We start from the raw sequence: 27,189 nt of genomic DNA, 5'->3' as shown, positions 1-27,189 counted from the left end.
CAGGAGTGGCTGCAAGTGATGGCCGAGAGGGTGGATGGAAACAAGTAGGAAAAGAGACCACAGCTTGGCACTGAGCTGTTTGTGTTTGTGTTTGAGTGTCCGGTCACACTGGATGTCTGATCCACCAGAGGTCCCACTTCTGAACACAGGCTTTGGCCTCTGGGGTGCCCAAGTTGCACCCTGCAATGGCAGAGAGACTGTAAGAGAAAATTTGGAGGTGCTACAGGGGTAAAGAATGGTCCAGACCTTGCAGGCAGGTGGCTTCTCAAGGCTGGGGTTTCAGAGAGGCTAGGGGTCTTCCCTGTGCCCAGCCACAGTGGAAAAGAATCTGGAAACAGCTGGACACGTATATACAGCTGTTTCAGGTCAAGAAGAGAAAGTCCGGGCGACTGGTCGAGGGCGGTGGCTTCTCTGCAGCCCCAAGTAGCAGCCAATGGCACAGGCGTGGACATCCTCAGGCTCAGGTTTCCACCACCCTGATCAACGGCAAGGGCTTCGGGCCAGGGGGCTTCGAGATCCTCACGCTGGAAACAAAAGAGGAAACTCTGAGAGTTGAGGTGACATCCCCAACACAGCCTCTCACCCCATCTGCATTGCTGAACTCAGCTGCAAAGGCTTTGGACTGGAGTTGGGGGGACCTGCTTGGAAAAGATGAAGAAGGGGCCGTAGGGATAGTACAGTGGTAGGGTGTTTGCCCTGCATGTGGTCAACCCAGGACAGACCCGGGTTCGACCCCCGGCATCCTATATGGCCCTCTGAGCCCTGCCAGGAGTGATTTCTGAGAGCAGAAACAGGAGCAATCCCTGAGTGCCACCAGGTGTGGCCCCCCCCCCCAAAAAAAAAACCAAAGACCAAAAAAAAAAAAAAAAAAAAAGATGAAGAAGTGGAATCTGTTAAACAGGAGAAGGGGGAGCTAGGATTCCTAAAGTTTTGTTTTGGTGATTGACTTGGAAATAAATAGGGGTAAGAGTGATAGTAAAGGGGTAAGGCATTCATTGTCTTGCACAAGTAGGGTTCGGTCTGCAGCATCCCATATGGTCCCCTAATCACCAGGGATAAGCCCTGAGCATCACAAGTGTGACTCCCCAGACCAAAAGAATAAATAAAATTAGGGGCCGAAGCAATAGCACAAGGCTTTTGCCTTGTACGTGCCAACCCCAAATGAACCCCGGTTCGATTCCTGGCATCCCATATGGTCCCCCAAACCTGCCAGGAGCAACTTCTTTTTTTTTTTTGGTTTTTGGGTCACACCCGGCAGCGCTCATGGTTTACTCCTGGCTCTATGCTCAGAAATCGCAGGAGCAACTTTTGAGCACAGAGCCAGGAGTAACCTCTGAGTGCCGCCAGGTATAACTCAATCTCCCCCCCCAAGAAAAATAAATAAAATTAATAAATGAACATCTCTTCCAGAAATACACACACACCCATAATTTGAGAGATTCATAAACTCTTTTTTTTTTTTTTGTGGTTTTTGGGTCACACCCGGCAGTGCTCAGGGGTTACTCCTGGCTCCATGCTCAGAAATTGCTCCTGGCAGGCATGGGGGACCATATGGGACGCCGGGATTTGAACCAATGACCTACTGCATGAAAGGCAAATGCCTTACCTCCATGCTATCTCTCCGGCCCCGAGATTCATAAACTCTTAGGCTCCTTAGGACTTGACTCCAAGCTAGTGACAACATGAGTTGGGTGAGGGGCTGGAGAGATAGCGCAGCGGTAGAGCATTTGCCTTGCATGCGGCAGACCCAGGACAGACCTGGGTTCAATTCCTGACATCCCATATGGTCCCCCAAGCCTGCCAGGGACAATTTCTTTTTTTTTTTTTTTTGTTTTTGTTTTTGTTTTTTGGGTCACACCCGGCGGTGCTCAGGGGTTACTTCTGGCTGTCTGCTCAGAAATAGCTCCTGGCAAGCACGGGGGACCATATGGGACACCGGGATTCGAACCAACCACCTTTGGTCCTGGATTGGCTGCTTGCAAGGCAAACGCCGCTATGCTCTCTCCGGGCCCAGGGACGATTTCTGAGCATAGAGGCAGAAGGAACCTCTGAGCGCTGCCGGGTGTGACCCAAAAAAACAAAACAGAAACAAAAACAAAAAATAACAAAGCAGCTGTCCCACAGCCCTGTCCTTGAAGACTCACCTTCCCAGGTTCTCTGTCTTGGCTCGTGTTTGCGTGCTGAAGTTGCCATGGCTGACTTGTTTCTCTATCAGGTGCTCGATGCGGTCATGCATTTCTAGGTTCTGGAACACAGAAAGGAGGTTGGCAGCGGTCTTGGGGCACATTTGATGAGCTCACTGGGCTCCCCCATGGTGTCACAGTGTCAGAGTCATTTTTCTTTTTTTTTAATATATATATTTTTATTATTTAGCCAACTTAATTACATACATGATTGTATTTGGGTTGCAGTCATTTTTCAGTGGGCCACCTCCTTCACCCTGTTTGCAGAGCCCGACCATTTCTGTGCAGCCATTAGAATCGACATCCTGTGTCTAGTCACCTATCTTAGCTGACCTGCTATTCAAGCGTTCTGCAAGGTTTGTTTTCATTTATTTTTTTGTTTTTAGGCCACTCGGTGGTGCTTAGGCATTACTTATGACTCTGCATCAGGGATCAATCACTCCTGGTAGTGCTGAAGGGACTAGATGGGATGCCAGGGATCGAATTCGGGTTGGCCAAGGCAATGCCCTCCCTGTTGTACTATCACTCCAGACCCCAACTTTGTGTTTGCTTTTCTATCTATCTATCTATCTATCTATCTATCTATCTATCTATCTATCTATCTATCTATCTATCTATCTGTCTGTCTGTCTGTCTGTCTGTCTGTCTGTCTGTCTGTCTGTCTGTCTGTCTGTCTGTCTGTCTTTGATTTTTTTTTGGTAACACCCAGCAGTGCTCAAGGGCTACTCCTGGCTCTGCACTCAGAAATTGCTCCTGGTAGGCTTAAGGGACCATATGGGATGTCGGGATTTGAGCCACCGTCTGTCCTGGATCTGCTGCGTGCAAGGCAAACACCCTACCGCTGCACAATCTCTCTGACACCCCATATATTCCTCTTTTGTCTTCCTAGGGTTGTGCACAAAATTTTGAGGTGGTAGAAAGGGGCCATGAGTATAAAACAGCTGAAGAAGCTGTGATCTCTTCTTCTGGCTTTCTGTCAGCACCTCAAATCACCCCTTTGAATCAGCATAAACCTTGGTACTAGGCCGGCACTAATTTCTGCGAGCAGAAACACTCAGCAACACTCTGAGGTTCGTGGCAAAATTTACTCAGTGAAGTGTGGCTGGCACCAACAGGCACCTCAAGATCAACTGGGTCCCCTGGCCCACATACCTCTGCTTCCAGATACGCGATCTTCTCCTTGAGCTCTTGGATGGTGCTATCCTTGGACTGGATCACTGCTTTTGAATTCTGGAGCTGCAAATATGGGGAAGACATTGGAACTCTTTTTTTGGAGGGGAGGAGGACATCAGGCAGCACTCAGGGTTTACTCTAGGCTCTGCACCCAGAAACCACTACTGGTGGGCTCGGGGGACCATATGCCATATGGGATGCCAGAGATCAAACTCAGGTCTGCCATATGCAAGGCAAAACGTCCTCCCTGCTGTGCTATTGCTCTGGCCCAGAACTCTTTTATTTTTGTTTCTGGCCACATCCTGCAGTGCTCAGGGATTACTCTTGCCTCTGTACTCAGAGACAACTCCTAGTGGGGTTTCGGAGATCACAGGTAATGCTTGGGATCGAACCCAGTTGTCTGTAAGCAAGGCAAACTATGCTGTACTATCACCCTGAGCTACCTTAGAGTTCTTTTTTGGTTTTTGGGTCCCACCCAGCAGCGCTCAGGGGTTCCTCCTGGCTCTACACTCAGAATTGCTCCTGGCAGGCTCGGGGGACCATACGGGATGCCAGGATTCGAACCACCGTCCTTCTGTATGAAAGGCAAAAGCCTTACCTCCATGCTATCTCTCCAGCCCAAGCACCTGCCATTCTAAACCTCTGCTCAGAGAAGGCAGAAAACCTCTCCTCGAGATACAGAGAAATGCCTTTATTGTGATTTAAGTCCTTGTTTTCCAAGTCTAAAGTCGACCTTTCCCTTCTTTTCCCATTGGAAAGAACACAGAAGACTTAATGGTAGAGCAAGAGTCTGGAGAAATAGCCTGGGACCTTAGACTTTTGCATGCAAGAGAACCAGGTCCCATTTCAGCACCACATTAGGGTGCTCCAAGCACTGCTGAGGTGACAACCAACAACAAACACAAACACAAACAACAACAATAACAAGTAACTAGCAGTGATGGAAGAAAAGCAAGTCCTCAGCCATCCAATCTCCATGCTTATAACACATTGAGGAAGATAAAACAAGGGCCTGGGAAAAAGAGGAGACATACTTAGCAGAAGTTGGGGCGCAACTCAGCGCAGTTCTGCTGGGGTCGGGGCTCCCCCCTGCATACCTGCTCTATCATTTGCCGGACTTTGCGCTGCTGACTTTTGAGCATGTCATCCAGGTGATGGATTTTCTCTCTCAGTCCTGCCACCTCCTTCTCCAGGACAGCGGCCCTACAGGCAAGGACAGACACTCAGCAAGAGAAACTTCTGGGTCCTGTCATGCAGTCTTAGAACTTTCTTTTTATGCTTTTATTTTATTTATTTTGTTATATTATTTTTATTTAAGCACTTTGATTACAAACATGATTGTAGTTGGGTTTCCATCAACAGAACATCCCCTTCATCAGTGCAACCTTCCCACCAATGCCCCCCATTTCCCTCCTCTCCCATCCCCGGCCTGTATTTGAGACAGGCATTTTATTTCTCTCATTCACTACCATTGTCAAGATAGTTCTCAGCCGATCCAGGACCAAAGGTGGTTGGTTCGAATCCCGGTGTCCCATATGGTCCCCCGTGCCTGCCAGGAGCTAGTTCTGAGCAGACAGCCAGGAGTAACCCCTGCGCACAGCCGGGTGTGGACCAAAAACAAAACAAAACAAAATTAGAATCCTGTCTGTCCTAGAATTTCTAATTTTTGTTTGTTTGTTTGTTTGTTTTTGTTTTGTTTTGGGGCCATACCTGGCAGTCCTCAGGGGTTACTCCTGGCTATCTGCTCAGAAATAGTTCCTGGCGGGCCCAGAGAGATAGCACAGTGGCGTTTGCCTTGCAAGCAGCCGATCCAGGACCAAAGGTGGTTGGTTCGAATCCCCGTGTCCCATATGGTCCCCTTTCTGAGCAGACAGCCAGGAGTAACCCCTGAGCACCGCTGGATGTGGCCCAAAAACCAAAAAAAAAAAAAAAAAAGAAATAGCTCCTGGCAGGCATAGGGGACCATATGTGACGCCAGGATTCTAACCAACCACCTTAGGTCCTGGATCGGCTGCTTGCAAGGCAAACACCGCTGTGCTATCTCTCCGGCCCCATTTGTTTTGTTTTGTTTTGTTTTCGGGTCACACCCGGCAGTGCTAAGGGGTTTCTCCTGGCTCTAAGCTCAGAAATCGCTCTGGCAGGCTCAGGGGACCATATGGGATGTCGGGATTCAAACAACCATCCTTCTGCATGTAAGGCAAACGCTCTACCTCCATGCTATCTCTCCGGGACCTGTCCTAAAATTTCTTAGAAGGTCCTTCATAAGGGCTGGAGCAATAGAGCAGCAGTAGGATGTTTGCCTTGCACATGGCTGCCCTGGACGGACCTGGGTTCGATTCCCAGCATCCCATATGGTACCCTGAACCAGGAGTGATTTCTGAGTAACCCCTGAGCATCACCAGGTGTAGCCCCAAAACCAAAAAGAACAAAGAAAAAAAAAAGCAGTTCCTTCATAGGCAATGTCTAATTCACTTTAAAGGTTCAACTTAGGGAACAGAACTATCACTCCCACATAAGCACTCAGCACACCACCCCTGTACCACTCAGTATGGTCCTGTCAGCTCTTAAGCACTAATGGCCTCAGCAGCGAACCGTCATACTAGGAGTCAGAAGGAGAGACCCTTACTGAAGAAAGAAAGAAGATTTAAACTTATATCATGGACATCAAAGGTCTCAAACACATGTTAACTTTGTTTTTTGGTTTTTTTTTTTTTTGGTTTTTGGGTCACACCCGGCTGCACTTAGGGGTTACTCTGGCTCTGTGCTCAGGAATTGCTCCTGGCCGGCACAGGGGACCATATGGGATGCTGGGATTCGAACCACCATCCATCCTGGATCGCTGCTTGCCAAGCAAATGCATTCCTGCTGTGCTATCTCTGTGGCCCAACAGATGCTATTTTGATTCACCATTTAAGACCCTTTTTTGGTGGGGATAGAGGTTTGTATCCAGCAGTCACTTCAGCCCTGTGCTCAGAGATCCTTCTGGGTGGGGATCAGGGGATCCTATCTGGTCCCAGGGATTTGAGTTCCATATTCATTCCTGTAACCTGGTTTATTCATTGTCAATGGCATAAAGAATTTCAAAAATCTGGAGCTGAGTGGTGGCACATTGGTAGGACGTTTGCCTTGCACGTGGCTAACCTAGGTTTGATCCCTGGCATCCTATAGAATTCCCCAAGCCAGGAGCGATTTCTGAAAGCAGAGCCAGGAGTAAGCCCTGAGCGTCACAGGGTGTGGCCCAAAAACCAACACCCCCCCCCAAAAAAAAAGAACTTCAAAAATCTTAGGCCAAAAAGACACTCTACGGAAGCATAGACTTTGCATGCGAGAGGGAGGCCCATATTCAAGCCCCAGCATGGCCAGAAGTGCTTTCTGAGCACTGTGCTGAGAGTAACCTCTGTTTGGTTTTTTTTTGTTTTTTTTTGTTGGTTTTTTTTTTTTATTATTATTATTTTTGGTTTTTGGGTCACACCCGGCAGCACTCAAGGGTTACTCCTGGCTCTACGCTCAGAAATTGCTCCTGGCAGGCTCAAGGACTATATGGGATGCCGGGATTCGAACCACCGGCCTTCTGCATGCAAGGCAAACACCTTACCTCCATGCTATTTCTCTGGCCCCAAGAGTAACCTCTGAAAACCACCAAAACAAAGGCCAAAAAAACAAAAGAGCAACAACAACAACAACAATAAACTTTTCCAACTTGTGGAAGCCCCAAATGGGGCACTGCTTGTCCTGTAGGTGTCCCTGGCACCCCGAGATAAACGAGAGTTGGGGGTGGGAAGAATCCAGAGCCCCAGGGGTTTGTCCCACTGTCGCTGTCTGTCAGGATGAGCTGCGGGAATGACAGGGAGCTGAGCTGGCCTAGGAAAGCTCTCGTCTTGCAACTCAGCAGAACTCTGGGGTGATCTGATGGCGCCCACGAGCAGTGCGGTCAGCTTGGCTCTGTGGGAGATCGGTGTGTGCTCTGGGCACTTTTACACCCACCACAATGACGTGGAATAATGGCTTCTCCAACCTTCGTGGGACGAGACTTCAAGCCTCGGTGCCTCTGCTAGAGGTGACGTGTGGAAAATGTCCTGTGAAAAGGGCTGGCTCTCAACCAACCATCTCCCAGGGCAGGGCAGCTTCCAGCAGTACAATGAGTCAGAGCTGGAAGGTGTGACCTCAGCCGAGGCCTCCACCCAGCCCTGGCCCCCCTGGGAGATGTTCTGGCACCCTCTCTCCCTCCCTTCCTCCCTGCACCCCAAACTTCACAGGGCCGCTTACTTTTCCTGTTCCACCTGGCAGTCGGCATTCTTGCTCCGGAGTTCCTCCAGGGCCGTCTCCTTTTCCCTCAGTCTCACCAGTAAGGTTTGGTGCTCCTGGGCAGGCCGGAGGAGAAGAAGTCTGATTAGGAGGCAAGAATTTCTGTGTCTGGGTGAGACAGGAGCTGGGGCTGGGATGGCAGCCAAAGAGAGGAGCTGAGAAGGTTTGATGGGATGCCCCCTTCCTGCCCACGGCACACACACCCCTTCCAGCCTCTCCCAGGCACCCCAAGGGACTCCTGCAAGCAATGGCTCTGCCCTGAGTAACAGGCTAAAGAACTGCTCCCCAAACCTCAGACAAGGCAGAAAAGACAGGCTCAAAGACACACACACACACACACACACACACACACACACACACACACGAACAATGAATAAAAACAGGCACAAAGAAACACTGAGATAGAGACTCAGAGACACACATACCAGAGACACACACACACACAAAGACACAGACACACCGACACAGAGATATACAAACACATACAGACATAAACAGGGGACCAGAGGGCTAGCACAGCGGTAGGGTGTTTGCCTTGCACTCAGCCAACCCAGGATGGACAGTGGTTCAAATCTTGGCATCCCATATGGTCCCCCGAGCCTGCCAGGAATAACTCCTGAGCACCACCGGGTGTGACCCCAAAACCAAAAAAATAAATAAAGAAATAAAGAAATAAACACAGAGAGACGCACAGAGACAGCATGCTTCTCCAGATTTCTTGTGGGAGGAGAGCATCAGCGGCCACTTTGGTGGTCAGTCTCTGGGCTCCTCCCTGTATTGACCCCCATTACCGTCTCCATGTCCAGAAGTCGCCCCTGAAGCTCCCCCACAGCCGCCTCCTTCTGCTCCGCTCTGGCTTCTGCACGCCGAAGGGCCGAGTGACTCTGCTCTGCTTCCCTCTGGTAGCGGCTTAGCGTGACCTAGGACACAGGATGTGGGAATGCGTTGGGAAGGGGGACAAACGCCAGGGAGAGAGTAAAGGGAGGAAGGGAGGTTATTGTGGGGACCAGGGAAGTGCGGACAAAGACTTCCAGCTCACAGGTAGCCAATCCAGAGACAGTGGAACCCAGAAACACTAATTTTCATATCACCAATCTTGGCCATTCCTACCAGAGTTTGACCCAAAATGGTAGTTTTTCCTATTGATCCAAACACAAATCATTCTAGGAGGGCACCTCCAAGTCCTCCCTTTAGTGTCCCACTATTTTTGGTGGGGAGGCAAACCCAGCAGCGCTCAGGGGTTACTCCTGGTTCTGTGCTCAGAAATAACTCCTGGTTTGGGAGACCATATGGGATGCTGGGATTCGAACCACCATCCATCCTGGGTTGGCTGCGTGCAAGGCAAAAACCCTACTGCTGTGCTATCTCTCTGACCCCCAGAGTCCCCACTTCTTTCTCACTTCACCTGTGGCCAGCATTGATAAGGAAGGACCACCAAAGACTGGAGGAAATGAATCCATTTGGAAGAAAGAAGCAAAATCATATTAATAGTAATATGTTGGGTTACACCTTATTTTACCTAAAACCAAGTTCATCCCTGGTTTCTTTTTTGTTTTGTTTTGGGATCACACCTGGCAGTGCTCAGGGGTCACTCCTGGCAGGCTCGGGGGACCATATGGGATGCTGGGATTCGAACCACCGTCCTTCTGTATGCAAGGCAAACGCCCTACCTCCATACTATCTCTTTGGCCCATTCCTGGTTTCTTTGTACCTCTTTGTTTACAACTTGGTTTCACCCAAAACAAAGATTGTCTTACTTATAAACCTGGGCGGGACAGGCTCAGGGTAGCTGCCCCATCTTGGGGTGGTATTTATACTCAATCAAATGGCAATTCGTGCAGGCAGTAGGCGCTCCATACTGGATAGAAGTCTGCCAGACTACAAGCATTTCACCCTCAGCCTGGTTTAGATTATTTCTTGTGTGACCTTGATTCAGACGCATTCACCTGGGCTTGGAGATAAGGCGTGTGTACGAGGTGATCTTACAGTAATAATTGTGTTTGCTTGGGGACACCTGGTGTGTGAAAGGGCTTTCTCCCAGATGCATTGAGGCCCCAGGGAGGAGGATGGAACCCACGGTTCTGGTATGCAAAGTATGTACCCCAGCCTAAGGCATATACCGGGCCCTGCTGTTATCATCTGCAGCCCAGGGTTTAAATTCAGGACCTCCTGTACACACAGCATGCCCTCTCCCACAGAGCTGCCTCCCCAGCCAGAAGCAGAATTTTAGAATAAAAAGAGGGAAGTGAAAACTTGCCTCCTGTCCTCCCACAAAGACTTTGCCAATTATTTTGTGAGTCTCAGTTGAGACCCCTGGTGAAGCTTTTGGGTTAGGGCAAGGGGCCTCTCTTTGTGGTTCAAAACAGCCACATAGCCCCACTTTTCTTTTCTTTTTCTTTTTTTGTTTTTTAGGTCACACCCAGCAGCGCTCAGGGGTTCCTCCTGGCTCTACGCTCAGAAATCACTCCTGACAGACTCGGAGGACCATATGGGATGCCGGGATTCGAACCACCGACCTTCTGCATGCAAGGCAAATGCCTTACCTCCATGCTATCTCGCCGGCCCCTCCCCAATTTTCTTTTTACTATTATTTGTACTACACCTGGCAGCACTCAGGGCTCTTACACTTGGCTCAGTGCTCAAGGATCAGTCCTGGTGGGCTTGGGGAACCATATAGGATGCCAGAGATAGAATATAGGCCATGGGGCCAGAGAGATAGCACAGCAGTAGGGCATTTGCCTGGCATGGGGCCCGACCCTGGAGGGATTCAGTTCAATTCCCAGCATCCCATGTGGTCCCCCAGCCTGCCAGGGTCGATTTCTGAGTGCAGAGTCAGGAGGAACCCCAGAGCACCGCTGGGTGTGGCCCAACAGCCAATCAATATATAAATAAAGGTTTTTTTTGTTTTGTTTTGTTTTGTTTTGTGTCACACCTGGCAGCGCTCAGGGGTTACTCCTGGCTCTACGCTCAGAAATCATTCCTAATAGGCTGGGGGATCATATGGGATGCCCGGATTTGATCTCCTGAGCCCCCCACCATGGAGTGATTCCTGAGTGGAGAGCCAGGAGTAAACCCTAAGTGCCACTTTTGGGGGGTATGCACCCCAAAAAAATTAGCAACAGGAGTTTCTGCTCAATTTAGCAACCCAGTCAAATTCCACCATCAATGAATGATAGTGCCAATGCCAGGGAGCCAAAGCTATAGCACACCGGTAAGGCCTTTGCCTTGCATGCAGCCAATACAGGAAAGACCCCGGCTTGATTCCCAGTGTCCCATATGGTCCCCTGAGCCAGGAGTGATTTCTGAATACAGAGCAGGAGAAATCCCTGAGCATCGCAGAGTGTGACCCCCCAAAAACAAAACAAAACAAAAACAAGACAGTGCCAGACCTCACTAGTTCATTTCAGTGCCCCCCATTGCTTTACTTGATCCCTAATACTCATTAAAACAGCAGCCAGGTAACCTCTGGAAGGCCTCCCAACTGTGGGAAAACACATCTCCAGCAGCCAGTTTGGCCAGTTCCTCCCAAAGGCAGAACCAGGGAGGAGAAGGTGTGGCGGGAGGGGGCTTGCTGCACCCCGCCCCGGTCCACAGCCAACTCCCCACCTGCCAATCCCCTCCTGACATCAGCTAGCAGAACGAGAACTGGGTGCACCGTTTTCTTTTTTTTTTTTTTTTGGTTTTTGGGCCACACCCGGTAACGCTCAGGGGTTACTCCTGGCTATGCGCTCAGAAGTCGCTCCTGGCTTGGGGGACCATATGGGACGCCGGGGGATCGAACCGCGGTCCGTCTCCTAGGCTAGCGCAGGTAAGGCAGGCACCTTACCTCCAGCGCCACCGCCCGGCCCCGGGTGCACCGTTTTCATGGGGACTTACAGTCTTGCCCTTGCGAATCCCAGGCCTAGAAAAACAGGAGAGTTTTGGGGGGTAGCTGAGAAAGGGTTGCACCTTCCCACCTTAACCTGGAAGAGGACACCCCCCAGGTAGGACCTGAAAGGCACCTGAACATAGATGCTATGCCAGGCTGATATGTGCTCAGAGCATAGAGCTAACAGACCACAGAGCCCGCCAGAAAGGCACAAAAGAAAAAGAAGGTCACTCTCTGGCCAGCTGGGACAAATGTCCTAGAGCTCAGCCAGTTCTTTTTTTGTTGTTTTCGGTTTTTGGGCCACACCTGGTGATGCTCAGGGGTTACTCCTGGCTGTGCACTCAGAAATCGCTCCTGGCTCGGGGGACCATATGGGACGCCTGGAATCGAACCCAGGTCCGTCCTGGGTCAGCTGCATGTAAGGCAAATGTCCTACCACTTGTGCCACCGCTCCGGCCCCTCGCTCAGAGGTTTCTAAAGGAATATTTTAATCACAAGAGGAATGCCGACTCGCTCTAATCACAGGAGGAGAGCACAGCAGTGCGGCGCAGAGTTCTGAGCAACCTCTTCTAAGAAACCGTGGGTGTGTGATCAGACTGTGAGAGTCTCTAGGCCTCGGGCTGGTTTGGTTTTGTGGCCACACCTTTCAGAGCACGACAAACCCTCTGGGAAACCATATGTGGCCACATGCGATGAAGCCTCTAAACCTCTCGGCTGTCTCTCCAGCCCCAGGCCTCAGTCATTCATCTTGTTTTGGGGCCACACCCTGCCATGCTTAGGGGTCACTCCTGGGGCTGTTCAGGGGACCGACAGGGTACCAGGAATAGGCCCTACTGTAGGTGAGGCAAATGCCCTATGTTCTCTGGACCCTCAGGCCTCAATCTTAATTGATTCAGAAAGCTTTTATTTGTTTATTTATTTGTTTGTTTATTTATTTATTTTGACAGCTCTCAGAATATTTCTCTTTCTCTTTTTTTTTGGTTTTTTTTTGGGGCCACACCCAGTGATGCTCAGGGGTTACTCCTGGATATGCACTCAGAAATCGCTCCTGGGGGGCCGGCGAGGTGGCACTAGAGGTAAGGTGTCTGCCTTGCAAGCACTAGCCAAGGAAGGACCCCTGTTTGATCCCCCAGCGTCCCATATGGTCCCCCCAAGCCAGGGGCAATTTCTGAGCATTTAGCCAGGAGTAACCCCTGAGCATCAAATGGGTGTGGACCAAAACAAACAAAAACAAAACAAACAAAAAAAAGAAATCGCTCCTGGCTTGGGGGGACCATGGAAATATGCTGGGGGATCGAACCTCACTTAGTCCATCCTAGGTTAGCACGTGTGAGGCAAATGTCCAACCGCTTCCGCCACTGCTCTGGCCCTCAGAATATTTCTTTTTTGTTTGGGGGGGGGGGGTCACACCGGCAGCGCTCAGGGGTTCCTCCTGGCTCTATGCTAAGAAATCGCTCCTGGCAGGCTCAATGGGGGACCATATGGGATGCCGGGATTTAAACCACCAACCTTCTGCCTGCAAGGCAAATGCCCTACTTCCATGCCATCTCTCCGGCCCCTCAGAATATTTCTGATCAGGTTTAGAGTGAGAGTATAGCAGGCAGGGCGCTTGCATGTGGCTAAAACATGTTAGATCCCCAGCATACCCTCTAGTCCCCTGAACCTGCCAGGAGTAATTCCTGAATCTAGAGCCAGGATTAATTCCAGAGCCAAGTGTGGCCCGTTACAAAAAAAAAAGTTTCTGATCAGAGTTCAAAATTCAAGACTAGTGGGGCCGGAGAGATAGCACAGCGGTAGAGTGATTGCCTTGCACTCGGCCGACCCGGGATGGACCCAGGTTCGATCCCCGCATCCCATATGTCCCTGAGCCTGCCAGAAGTAATTTCTGAGCACAGAGCCAGGAGTAACTCCTGAGCAATGCCAGCTGTGGCCCCAAAACAAAAGCAATGTTAATGTATGAACATATGAGACTAAGCATGTATGAATGTACTTGGTCCAGTGTGATGTGTGTTTTTGACAGACAACATGCCAGTAGGTGTGTGCATGAATGTATGCGAGCTTGAATGCGAGTGCGTGTGTTTGAGTGTCTGTGTGTGACATAATTGTGTGAGCATAAACATGCGCGCACAACATCTACTTCACTCAATCTGCACACCAAACATTGGAACTGCATGAGCTATTTCAATGAGTTGACATTGATGCTTCCTGGGGTTAAATTCATCTTCAAGTACAAGGGTTACTCCTGGCAGGCTCGGGAACCACAGGGATGCCGAGAATCGAACCGGGGTTCTTTTGGTGTTGGCAGCATGCAAGGCAAACACCTTACTGCTGTGTTATTGCTCCGGCCCTCAAAGAACTTTTTTTGAAAACATGGATGACGGGGCCGGAGAGATAGCAGGGAGGTAAGGCATTTGCCTTTCATGCAGAAGGACGGTGGCTTGAATCCCGGCATCCCATAGGGTCCCCTGTGCCTGCCAGGGGCGATTTCTGAGCGTAGAGCCAGGAATAACTCCTGATTACTGCTGGCTGTGACCCCCCAAAACAAACAAACAAACAAAAAAGAAACATGGATGACCATATACTTTAAAAAATTCTTGTTTGTTTGGAGGGGTGCCACTCCAGCCATATGCTTCGGGCCAGTAGTGTGGTGCTGCTTAAGCTTAAAGTGTTGGGGTCCCAGCTCTGCTGGGGTGAGGTGGGTAGAACTTGTGTGCTAGAGATGAAACCCTGGTTGTTTCGCACACGGGAATGTACCCCAGCTCTTTAAGCTCTCTCCCTGGCTGTGACGCTTTTCTTTGGGGGTCACACCTGGCAGTGCACAATGGCTTCTCCCAGCTTGCTGCTTGGGGGCTACTCCTACTGGTGCCCAGGGAACGGTGTGCAGTGCTAGGCTCGAACCCGGGCATCCTGTATGCAAAGCAGGTGCTTCTCACACTTTTTCAACAATGGAACTTTGCACACTTCATCAGCAGCGAATTTCCATCTATCTCTCCTCCCCTTTCAGAAACCCCCAGCGGACATGGCAGGCCTCAGACTCCAGAGGGAATGAATAAAATAACATACATTTTGGGGGGGGGGGGTCACACCTGGTGACACTCAGGGGTTTCTCCTGGCTCTGTGCTCAAAAATCGCTCCTGGCTTGGAGGACCACATGGGACGCCAGGGATCGAGCCCAGGTCCCTCCGGGGTCAGCCCCATGCAAGGCAAACACTCTACCGCTGTGCCATTGCTCCTGCCCCTATACTTGGTTTCTCTCTCTCTCTCTGTCTCTCTGTCTCTGTCTCTGTCTCTCTCTCTCTCTCAGTCCTGGGCAGGTGGTTGATATATGTTGACATCCCTGGATGGGCACAGGCCCCACTCGGCAGTCAGGCCTCCTGGACCTCTGTGAACCTTGGGCCTCTGCAGCGTGCAGCCTTGCAGCCCTTGAAGCCTTGGGCCTTTGCAGTCGAGCAGCAGACAGACTTGCAGCTTACTGCAGTAACCTGCTAGATAATGGCAAATTTCTACACCCTACCCACTATACTATTGTCTGGCTGGATGACATTTTGTTTTGTTTTGTGGCCTGTATCTATAGTGGATGTTTTGGTTTTGTTTTTGTTTGTTTTGGGGTCACACGCGCAGCGCTCAGGGGTTATTCCTGGCTCTATGCTCAGAAATCGCTCCTGGCAGGCTCAGGGAACCATATGGGAAGCTGGGATTCAAACCACCATCCTGCATGCAAGGCAAACACCCTACCTCCATGCTATCTCTTCGGCTCTATAGTGAATTTTTTAAAGAAGTTTATTTATTAATTGATTTTTTTTTGGGGTCACACCCGGCAATGCTCAGGGGTTACTCCTGGCTCTGTGCTCAGAAATCCCTCCTGGCAAGCTCGGGGGACCATATGGGATGCCAGGAATCGAACTGGGTTCATCCTGGGTCAACTGCATGCAAGGCAAATGCTCTACCGCTGTGCTATCTCTCCAGCCCCAGTAGTGGATTTTTTTTTGTTTTTTTTTTTTGTTTGTTTGTTTGTTTTTTGGGCCACACCCGGCGGTGCTCAAGGGTTACTCCTGGCTGTCTGCTCAGAAATAGCTCCTGGCAGGAACAGGGGACCATATGGGACACCGGGATTCGAACCAACCACCTTAGGTCCTGGATTGGCTGCTTGCAAGGCAAACGCCACTGTGCTATCTCTCCGGGCCCCCAGTAGTGGATTTTTAAAATTAAATAATATATTTATATTTAAGCACCAGGATTACAAACATGTTTGCAGCTGGGTTTCAGTGGTTTGTGTTTTTTTGATTTTTTTTTTTTTTGACTGAAACTTGCTCTGAAAGATGTGAGATGATGGGGCTGGAGGATGGCTCAAGCAGTAGGGCATTTGCCTTGCATGCACTAGCCTAAGATGAACCATAGTTCGATCCCCTGGCGTCCCATATGGTTCCCCAAGCCAGGAGTGATTTCTGAGCGCAGAGTCAGGAGTAACCCCTGAGCATCACTGGGTGTAGCCCCCTAAAAAAAGAAAAACAAGAAGAGATTACAGGCTTCTCCAGAGAGAACAAAGAAGCCAAGAAACAGAGACAGGCAAGCAAACCACGTGTGCAAGGCAGAATGCAGCTTGAGGAGCCAACTTTCCAGAAACAACTTCCAAAACGACCCTTTGTGCTCAAAATTGAGCCCCAAAACTGAGCTTTCATTGGACAGAGAATCAGGGGCTGATGTCAGACCAGGGAGAAGACAAGCTGCAAATCTCGAGGGCGGGAGCAGAGGATTGTCTCGCCTTTCCAGCTGATGTAGCTCAGCCAGAAAAACTTGAGTCTCTGTCAAGAAAATCCCTGGCATGGCTGGCACCTGCGGCCCTACCCCGGGGCACCTGCTCCCCAAATCCAAATCTTACCTCAAAGGCCACACGGTCTGACTGATGCTTTCTCTCAGCCTCCTGAAACTTGGCCAGCAGGTCTTGCATGCTCTTCCTCAGGCTCTCAACGTCTTCGTGTGCAAAGGGATTCACCTGGGGCCAGATCAGGGAGAGGATGATGAGGCCCTTATGTTTGGTGCTACAATCCAACCCCCTCTGTCCTCTTTCTTTTCTTTCTTTCTTTCTTTCTTTCTTTCTTTCTTTCTTTCTTTCTTTCTTTCTTTCTTTCTTTCTTTCTTTCTTTCTTTCTTTCTTTCTTTCTTTCTTTCTCTCTTTCTCTTTCTTTCTTTCTTTCCTTCTTTCTTTCTTTCTTTCTTTCTTCTTTCTTTCTTTCTTTCTTTCTCTCTCTTTCTTTCTCTCTTTCTCTTTCTCTCTTTATCTTTCTCTCTTTCTTTCTTTCTTTCTTTCCTTTCTTTCTTTCTTTCTCTCTTTCTCTCTCTCTTTCTTTCTTTCTCTCTTTCTCTTTCTTTCTTTCTTTCTTTCCTTCCTTCCTTCCTCTCTTTCTTTCTCTCTCTCTTTCTTTCTCTCTTTCTCTCTTTCTCTTTCTCTCTTTCTCCCTTTCTTTCTTTCTTTCTTTCCTTTCTTTCTTTCTTTCTTTCTTTCTTTCTTTCTTTCTTTCTTTCTTTCTTTCTTTCTTTCTTTCTTTCTCTCTTTCTCTCTCTCTCTTTCTTTCTTTCTTTCTTTTCTCTCTTTCTCTTTCTTTCTTTCTTTCTTTCTTTCTTTCTTTCTTTCTTTCTTTCTTTCTTTCTTTCTTTCTTTCTTTCTTTTCTTTCTGGTTTTGGGGCCATACCCGGTGACGCTCAGGGGTTACTCCTGGCTGTGCACTCAGAAATCACTCCTGGCTTGGGGGACCAAATGGGATGCTGGGGGATCAAACCTCAGTCCGTCCTAGGTTATTACATGCAAGACAAATGCCCTACCACTTACGCCACTGCTCTGGCCCCCTCTGCCTTTACTCTTGCTTTTGGTTTTGTTCTAGTTTGGGGCCCAAACCCGCTGTGTGCAGGGGTTACTCCTGGCTCTGCACTCAGGAATTACTCCTGGCAGGCTCCAGGAACCATAAGGGATGTTGGGGTTCAAACATGGATCAGTTGTGTTGTCCAAGGCAAGAAGAGCTTTACCTCCAGTAATACCTTCCCAGGCCCCTACACTTGTTTGGATCATCTTGTACAGAACGACACCATCACAAATGAATTTCTACTTCATGAGGGCCAGAGAGATAATATAGTGAGGAGGTGTTTGCCTTGCATGCAGCTGACCTGGGTTATGTCCCCAGCACCCCATAGGATCCTGAGTTGGTCAAGAATGATCCCTGAGGGCCTGGAGAGATAGCACAGCAGTGTTTGCCTTGCAAACAGCCGATCCAGGACCAAAGGTGGTTGGTTCAAATCCCGGTGTCCCATATGGTCCCCCTTGCCTGCCAGGAGCTATTTCTGAGCAGACAGCCAGGAGTAACCCCTGAGCGCTGCAGGGTATGGCCCAAAAACCAAAAACCAAAAAAACAAACAAATAAAACAAAACAAAGAATGATCCCTGAGGGGGGAACGTAGAGATAGCATGGAGGTAGTGCATTTGCCTTGCATGCAGAAGGATGGTGGTTCGAATCCTGACATCCCATGTGGTTCCCCCGAGCCTGCCAGGGGCAATTTCTGAGTGTAGGTCAGGAGGAACCCCTGAGCGCTGCTGGATGTGACCCAAAACAAAACTAAACTAAAGAATGATCCCTGAAGAGTTGGAGTAATGATAGTACAACAGTAGGGCATTTGCCTTGCATGAAGCCTACCTGGGACAGACCCAGATTCGATTCCCGGCATCCCATATGGTCCCCCAAGCCTGCAGGAGCGATTTCTGAGCATAGAGCCAGATGTAACCCCTGAGCACCAGCGGGTGTGACCCAAAAATAATTAAAAAAAAAAATGATCCCTCAGCTCAGAGCAAGAAATAAGCCCTAAAGATTGCCAAATATGACCAAAAAACCACCCCCCCACCTAAAAATAAAAGAATTCCTACTTCACAATCGGAAATATTTCATTTTAGGATTAACACACTCTCTTCAGTCCCAACAAAACTCAACTTACATCAAAGGTCCAATTTTTTAGGGTACACAAGTTTTTTTGGTTTGGGGGGGTCACACCAGCAGCACTCAGGCGTTACTCCTGGCTCTGTGCTCAGAAATCGCTCCTGGCAGGCATGGAGGGACCATATGAGATGCTGGGATTTGAACCACCATCTATTCTGGATCGGTTGCGTGCAAGACAAACGCCCTACCACATGTGCTATCTCTCAGGCCCTTTCTTTTTTTTTGTTTTGTTTTGTTTTTGTTTATGTTTTTGACTACACCCAGTGGCACTCAAAAATGACTCCCGGCAGACTCAGGGGGACTCCATGGGATGACAAGGATCAAACTTGGGCTGACCATTTGCAAAGCAAATGCTCCACCCATTGTGCTATCACTCTGGCCCCTCAAGCAGTGACTTTCATACCTGAAGCTACCAATCCCCAATCTCCATGTGGGTGCCCCCTTTCTGCACTGACATCAGAAGCCTCACTCCCCCCTGGACCACACCCTCCTAGGGGGCATATACCAAAGGCACAGCCATGAGTGTCTTTGGCTTCTAGCCCAGGGTTGGCATGGAAAGGATGCCAACTGATGGACGGACGGGCAGCCTAAGGAACTAAAGCATTACCAAGTCTAGCAATCTGATTGGGGCAGGAAAAGATGTCTCATTAAGTTCCTGTGAGTCTCCCTGACACGCCCGGTCATGGGCTGACACTTAGGGCTGAGCTGGCATGTAGGGTCTCGTCCCCATCTCTGCCACCTAGCACCAGACATCATGGATCCCGGCTCCCTAGATGTCTGTTCTGCATGGTGAGAAAGAGGGACACCTTGGAGACCTGAGAGATAGCATGGAGGTAGGGCGTTTGCCTTGCAAGCAGAAGGATGATGGTTCTAATCCAGGCATTCATATATGGTCCCCTGAGCTCGCCAGGAGCAATTTCTGAGCCCAGAGCCAAGAGTACCCCTGAGCACTGCTGGGTGTGACCCAAAAAACACACATACAAAAAAGAGGGACACCTTCCAGCTTTGTACCAGGAGAAGGTTGAAGCCCAGGGTTGTAGTAGGACTGTCTGGATCCTGACTATGTAGAAGTCAGAATGTGTGTGTGTGTTTGTGTGTGTGTGTGTGTGTGTGTGTGTGTTGGATGGTGTCTTTGCAAGAAGAGGCTGCACTGATAATCCCATGTGCCATGCTAACTGGTTGCCAACAACACATTTGCCAAATATGATGATTCAGAGGAGAAAAAAATAAAACTGCCAGAGGTTAGAATCGACAACACTGCAGATTTCCAAACCATTCAGTTCTCTAGCCAATCCCTCTGTGCCTGTACTGAAGTTGCCAGCCCAGAACAACCCAAGATTCCTGGAGTTTGACTCCAGGTACGTGTGTTTGAGTAGGGTGTGTGTTGAGAGCATGTGTGTGTGTGTGTGTGTGTGTGTGTGTGTGTGTGTGTGTGTGTGTGATTCTACACATACGTGCGTAGGAATATATGCATCTGTATTGTGTATTTGTCTGTGTGTTTTAAGTGTTGATGGTCTACACCTCCAGTGGTGCTCAGGGATTGGTTGTTCCTGACAGTGTTGAGGGGACCCTGTGGTGCCAAGAATCAAATCTCAGCTTTAGGATGTAAAGCATCTTGGTCCTCTGATGTGTCTCCAGTCATGCCTAGAGCATAACTATGAGAATTTACTTCAAACTCTCCTCAGACTTTCTAATGATCTGGAAAAGTTTCAGGATATCATATGAACAGAAAGAGAAAAGGGAGTTTTGAAACTTTATAAGAGCCCCAAAACCGGGGCCGGAGAGATAGCATGGAGGTAAGGCGTTTGCCTTGCATGCAGAAAGTCGGTGGTTCAAATCCCAGCATCCCATATGGTCCCCCGAGCCTGCCAGGAGCTACGTCTGAGCGTAAAGCCAGGAGCAACCCCTGATCGCTGCCAGGTGTGACCCAAAAACCAAAAAAAAAAAAAAAAAAAAAAAAAAAGAATCAAGAACCTTCAAACTATTGTGTCAAGGGCCGGAGAGATAACACAGCGGTAGGGTGTTTGCCTTCCACGCAGCCAATTCAGGACAGACCTGGGTTCGATCCCCAGCATCCCATATGGTCCCCCGAGCCTGCCAGGGGCAATTTCTGAGCCCAGAGTCAAGAGTAACCCCTGAGCGCCACTGGGTGTGACCAAACAAACAGACCAATAAACAAGAAAATTGTGTCAGAAACAAGAAAGACTCAAGTGGCTGCAACACAGACTTTGTTTCAGGACTGCTGGCTTTGATTCCCAGAATTGCACGGCTCCCCAAACCCCACTAGGAGTGATCCCAAATAAAGGGCCATAAGCAATTTATGGATATCATCAAAGATGGCCCAAGTTGTGCACCCCACAAGAAAAACTAAGCAATGTGTATTGGTATTGAGGACATGGTGTTAGATTAAAAAGTAAAGAAAAGGGACCGCGGGGCCGGGCGGTGGCGCTGGAGGTAAGGTGCCTGCCTTACCTGCGCTAGCCTAGGAGACGGACCGCGGTTCGATCCCCCGGCGTCCCATATGGTCCCCCAAGCCAGGAGCGACTTCTGAGCGCATAGCCAGGAGTAACCCCTGAGCGTTACCGGGTGTGGCCCAAAAACCAAAAAAAAAAAAAGAAAAGGGACCGGAGAGATAGCATGGAGGTAGAGCATTTGCCTTGCATGCAGAAGGACAGTGGTTCAAATCCCGGTATCCCAGATGGTCCCCCGAGAGTGATTTCTAAGCGTAGAGCCAGGAGTAACACCTGAGCGTTGCTGGATGTGATCCAGAAAACAAACAAACAAACAAAAACAAAAAGTAAAAAAAAAAAAAACACAATCATTATAAAATTCGAAAATATTTAGGCCGGAGCAGTGGCTTGAAGAGGTAAGAAGGAATCCTTGAGCGTCATTGGGTGTGGCCCAAAAACAAAACCAAAAAATATATTTAACAATATTTGTCCAGAGCAAGCACCATTGGGAGGGTTTGAGCCACACTGTGCTGCCACTTCGGCCCCAATTTGTTGAGTTTTTTGTTGTTATTTTTGTTTGTTTGCTTTTGTTTTTGGGGTCACATCTGGTGATGCTCAGAGGACACTTCTGGCTCATTGCTCAGGGGACATCCCAACTTATGCTCAGAGTTCAGATCAGGCCTTTGCTTGCCACGCACTGAGCTTTTTCCAGCCCTCTGACTTATTTGTGCTTCTGAATACACACTTTTTACAATAAGCTTGTGCCTATGATTAGTTAATTAGAAGTACCATGACAAAAGTGACTTCGTTAAAGCATGAACTGGAAGCCTGAGCTTTAAGTAGTACAACCCAGGCTTGATCTCTGGCACCCTTTATGGTACCAGTTGCAGAATTCTTTTTTTTTTTTTTTTTTTTTTTTTTTTTTTTTTTTTTTTTGGTTTTTGGGTCACACCCGACAACTCTCAGGGGTTATTCCTGGCTCTACGCTCAGAAATCACTCCTGGTAGGCTCGAGGGACCATATGGGATGCCGGGATTCGAACCACCAACCTTCTGCATGCAAGGCAAACACTTTACCTCCATGCTATCTCTCCGGCCCCCAGTTGCAGAATTCTGAGTGCAGAATCAGGAATAGGCCTTAAAAACTGCTACCATAGACCCTAAACCTTTCCACTCAATAAATGAATAAATAAAATATGGACTTTTTTTTCAGCAATGCCTCAACTTAAACTGGAGGATGAATGTATAGCCATGGAGGGAAATACAAAATTTTTTTAAAAAAGCTATGGGGGCAGGAGCGATGGTGCAACAGGAGGGCGTCTGCCTTGCATGTGGCTGACCCAGGATGGACCACGGTTCGATCCCCCAGCGTCCCATATGGTCCCCAAGCCAGGAGCAATTTCTGAGCGCATAGCCAGGAGTAACCCTGAGTGTCACCGGGTATGGCCCCAAAATTAAAAATAAATAAATAAAATAAGCTAAGATAGGGCCTGAGCCACAGTATATAAGGTGGGTGCTTGCCTTGCATGCGGCTGAACTGGGTTCAATCCCCAACATCCCATATGTTTCCTCGAACACCATCAAGTCTGATCTCAGAGTGCAGAGCCAAGAGTCAGCCCTGTGTACTGCCGGGATAGCCCCATTGGCATGAGGATGGAAAAAGATTCTTTTAAAGAAACAACCTACCCACTCTGATCTGGATATTGCCAAGGAGAACTGGAAAGAGCTATGTCCACTTTATTTTTGTTTTTAACTTTATTTGTTTATTGGTTTTTAGGCCCCACTCAGGGGTTCTAAGGGGTCACTCCTGGCTCTGCATCGCCCCTGGCAGGCTTGGGGGACCATATGGAATGCCGGGAATTGAACCACCGTCCATCCATCCTGGATCGGCTGCGTGCAAGGCAAGTGTCCCACCGCTGTGCTATCTCCCCAGCCCACTGTGTCCACTTTCTGTGCTACTCCATTGTTTGAGATGCTGCAGCAAGTGAACATACTTTAGTGCTGAGTTTCAACAAAGTGGGGGTGATGGTCCCTGACCTTTAGCTAAGCTGGGAGTCACCACAGCTACCTACCTCAGGGAGGCTGCTGTACCCGGCCACAGGACTTGGACTAAAGCCATTTGGCTTTCCTAACACCACCTGTTCAAAGGAAACAAAATTCGCAGTTAGAACATTATCAAGTCAATTATTCAAGTCTCCATTCACAGCTCAGAGAGACAGAAAGAGGAGAGATAAATCGTAAGTCCTAGATGAAGGAAGACACTGAGAGAAAGGCAGCCCTGTTGCCGCTCCTTCCACTTCTGTGAGATGGGGTCTGGATTTTGGGGTGAGACTTGGGCTCCTTCCTCCTCTGTGAGATGGGGTCTGGATTTTGGGGTGAGACTTGGGGTCCTTGACAGATATGTACCCATGCGACAAATGGCCTGCCTTTATTTTGCCCTTTCGTCCATCTCCTGGCATCTAAGCTTCCATTTCTCTCTTCCACTTTATTTTTTCCCGATTTTCATTTTTTTTTTTTTTTTTTTTTTTTGGTTTTTGGGCCACACCCGGTAACGCTCAGGGGTTACTCCTGGCTATGCGCTCAGAAGTCGCTCCTGGCTTGGGGGACCATATGGGACGCCGGGGGATCGAACCGCGGTCCGTCTCCTAGGCTAGCGCAGGTAAGGCAGGCACCTTACCTCCAGCGCCACCGCCCGGCCCCACCGATTTTCATTTTTATTATATACGTGTGTGCGTATGATTTATAATCCTACCAATGATAGTTTCATGCAAACAACATTTATTTTATTTTATTTTTGGTTTTTAGGCCACACCTGGCAGTGTCCAGGAGTTACTCCTGGTTCTGCACTCAGAAATCACTCCTGGCAGGCTCGGGGGACCATCGGGGATGCTGGGAATCGAACCACCGTCCTTCTGCATGCAAGGCAAATGCCCTATCGCTGTGCTATCTCTCCGGCCCCCAGAAAACAACATTTTTTTTTTTTTTTTTTTTTTTTTTTTTTTGGTTTTTGGGCCACACCCAGTGACACTCAGGGGTTATTCCTGGCTATGCGCTCAGAAATCGCCCCTGGCTTGGGAGGACCATATGGGACGCCGGGGGATCGAACCGCGGTCCGTCCTAGGCTAGCGCAGGCAAGGCAGGCACCTTACCTCTAGCGCCACCGCCCGGCCCCAGAAAACAACATTTTAATGTTTCATTTTAGTTTGGATTTGGGGGCCACACCCAGTAATGGTGCTTAGGGCACCCTATGGAGTGCCATGGATGGAACCAAGGCCGGCTGAGTGCAAGGCAAGTGTCATAACCCTGGTACTCTGTCTCCAAACTAATGTCAATTTTTTTTTTTTGTTTTGGGGCCACACCCAGTGACGCTGAAGGGTTATTCCTGGCTATGCGCTCAGAAATCACTCCTGGCTTGGGGGACCTTATGGGATGCCGGGGGTCAAATCAGGTCCGTCCTGGATCAGCTGCGTGCAAGGCAAATGCCCTACCCCTGCACTATAGCACTAGCCCTAATGTCAAATTTTTTATGAGGCTGGACTTTGTAAACTCAAGATCTGTACAATATGCAAGCAACATGTGTCTCACAAAGGTGACTGTGGAAATACAGGTGTCTGGTCTTGGAGAGCCCCACGTAGCCTGGAGCTGACTAGGTGACTGCTAAGTGAAACTGCCCACAGGCACCCAATATACCTGTATGTCCTGTCGACGTGATTCTCCTGGGCCTCGGTCAAGTTTACTGCTGATGTCTTCTCGAAGCTTCTGTAGGCAGTTCCGGGCCTGGGGACAGATGGCAGGTGTAAAGATGCAAACTCACCCCTTGCCCCACTTGGTGCCCACCCTGGGCTCTGGGATCTGGCTTTGTGCTCAGCACCAGAAAAGAGAAAGGCAGCAACCTAGGTTGGTACCACTTATACCAGTGACATAAAAAACAAACAAACAAACAAACAAAAAGAAACATTCCAGAGGAGCTGACAATCAAGATGCAATGACACACATACCATGGGACCATCTCTGACACGTGCAATAGGACAATCTATATGACACATGATTCCATCTCAGCTCTTAGCTGGCTGGCCCTGTCTTTCTTATTTCGAAATCTGTGACACATGCAACATGACAAGTGTCGAGGAGAAACAAGGACCAATGGCCAGTGAGGAAGCAAAGTTGGCTGGGAACACACACCAGGCATAGGCATGCTGATTCATAGATAAATGGGTTGGCTGATTGATGGATGCAACAGAAATAATAGTTGGCAAAGGAGGAAACAAAATGGGCTTTTTGTTTTTGTTTTGGGGGCCACACCCAATGGTAGTCAGAGCTTACTCCTAGCTCTGCACTCAGGGATTATTCCTGAAGGGGCTCCGTTTGGAATGCCAGGGAAATGACCTCGGTTTTTAAGGTATGTAAACATTCTACCTGCTGTACTGCCTGCTCTGGCTCCCATAAGTTGGGACATGTGAGAGGAGCAGAAGAAAACTGGAAAGCACCAAAGAAAAGGGCCCCCAAAGTGCCAGCCATCTTAGATCACTTCCCCAGGAAAAAAGATACCCACCTCCTGGATGTACTGGACCTCGCTCTTCAGTTGGTCAATATTCTTTTCATGAACCATCTTGTCTCCAGATCTTCCTTTCAAGTATACCTGGAATAAGGAAGACAGGGCCAGCCAGCTCAGAAACTTGAGGGAAAAATACTTCCCCTCATTGAGTTAGAATCATAGTATAGCAGGAAGGGTGCTTGCGTTGCATTGGGAGGTCGGGTTTAATCCCCAGAATCTCATAAGGTTCTCTGAGTAATTCCTGAGTGCAGAGCTAGGAGAGACCCTGAGCATTGGCAGGTGTGATCCAAAAAACAAACAAACAAGGAAAGAATTCTATTCTTACAGGAAACCTTGTGTATGTGGGGAGAGTAAAGGTCTTAGCTCAAAGACTCTGAACACTAGTTTTGCATGCAGGAGGCTTGGGTTCAAGCCATAGCTCCACATGGCCCTTCTAGCACCATCCTGAGCAATCATACATACCACATATATATACATATATATATGCGTATATGTCAGTATTTCTGCCAGTTCAACTCATTTATTCCATCAAGGTCAATTTCCAGACATTCATTTTTTTTAGGTCAGAGAGTAAATACACTTATACTAATAAATAAAAATATAAACTCCAGGGGATAGAACGATCAATAAGGCGTTTGCCTTGCACATGGCTAACCCAGGATGGACCTAGGTTCAATCCCCGGCATCCCATCTGGTCCCCCAAGCCAGGAGCGATTTCTGAGTGCATAGCCAGGAGTAACCCCTGAGCATCACCGGGTGTGGCCCAAAAACAAAAAACAAAACAAAACAAAGACGGTTTATAAGTCTTTTAAAGCTATTAAAGTCTTTTTAGTCTTTAAGACGTTTAAGGGTAAAAGACTATTTTTAAGTATTTTACTATTTTTAAGTCTTTTTGGGGATGGAGGCTATACTTGGCAATGCTCAGGGGTTCCTCCTGCCTCTGCATTCGAGAATCACTCTTCATGGGTCTTAGAAGACCATATGGGGTGCCAGGGATTGAACTTGGGTTGGCCACATCCAAGGCAAGTACCCTACTTACCTGATGTACAGTCACTTCAGCCCTAAAAGATACAACATTCTATTTGTTTTGTTGTTGTTGTTGTTTTTTAAGAACATATCTACTGGAGCAGTGGCACTAGAGGTAAGGCGTCTACCTTGCAAGCACTAGTCTAGGAAGGACCGTGGTTCTACCCCCTGGCATTCCATATGGTCCCCCCAAGACAGGAGTGATTTCTGAGCACATAGCCAGGAGTAATCCCTGAGCGTCAACGAGTGTGCCCTCCCACCCCCCAAAAAAGAATATGCCTAGCAGTACTCAGGGGTTATACCTAGCTCTGTGCTCAGGAATTACTCCTGGAGGTGCTCAAGGGATCATATAGGATAGCAGAGCTAGAACCTGGGTTGGCCACATTCAAGATGTCCTACTGACCATATATCACTCCGGCCCAAAAATACACACTATTTTTTGGGGGGGATATCTGATGATAAATATATATATTTAAATATAATTAATTATTTAAGCACTGTGGTTACAAAATGGTTCACTGTCATAGAGTGCACACCACCCTAAACCAAGACACATTTCCAGCCACCAATGTCCCAGTTTCCTTCCTTCCCCCCTTCCCCAGGTCTCTGTCTCTCTCTGTCTCTCTCTCTCTCTCTCTCTGTCTCTCTCT

General features: G+C 48.7%; 1 protein-coding gene across 1 annotated transcript in view; it reads right to left on the bottom strand.

Moving 5' to 3' along the window:
- Positions 1-249: 249 nt before the first annotated feature.
- The window catches only part of TUFT1 (tuftelin 1), a 62,686-nt gene continuing 35,746 nt past the window's right edge, over positions 250-27,189 (bottom strand). Inside the window, exons 3-12 of the mRNA XM_049765982.1 lie at positions 25,511-25,597; positions 24,649-24,735; positions 23,031-23,096; positions 16,409-16,522; positions 8,453-8,581; positions 7,623-7,717; positions 4,454-4,559; positions 3,336-3,419; positions 2,145-2,245; positions 250-524 (exon numbers count right to left, since the gene is read on the bottom strand). Of these exons, the coding sequence (XP_049621939.1) occupies positions 461-524; positions 2,145-2,245; positions 3,336-3,419; positions 4,454-4,559; positions 7,623-7,717; positions 8,453-8,581; positions 16,409-16,522; positions 23,031-23,096; positions 24,649-24,735; positions 25,511-25,597 (933 nt within the window). The 3' untranslated portion in view covers positions 250-460. The remainder of the gene's footprint in view (positions 525-2,144; positions 2,246-3,335; positions 3,420-4,453; positions 4,560-7,622; positions 7,718-8,452; positions 8,582-16,408; positions 16,523-23,030; positions 23,097-24,648; positions 24,736-25,510; positions 25,598-27,189) is intronic.

Source organism: Suncus etruscus, chromosome 19, assembly GCF_024139225.1.
Source record: "Suncus etruscus isolate mSunEtr1 chromosome 19, mSunEtr1.pri.cur, whole genome shotgun sequence".
NCBI lineage: Eukaryota > Metazoa > Chordata > Mammalia > Eulipotyphla > Soricidae > Suncus > Suncus etruscus.
Note: the sequence above shows the minus strand (reverse complement) of the source record. Positions and strands in the feature narration are given on the sequence as shown.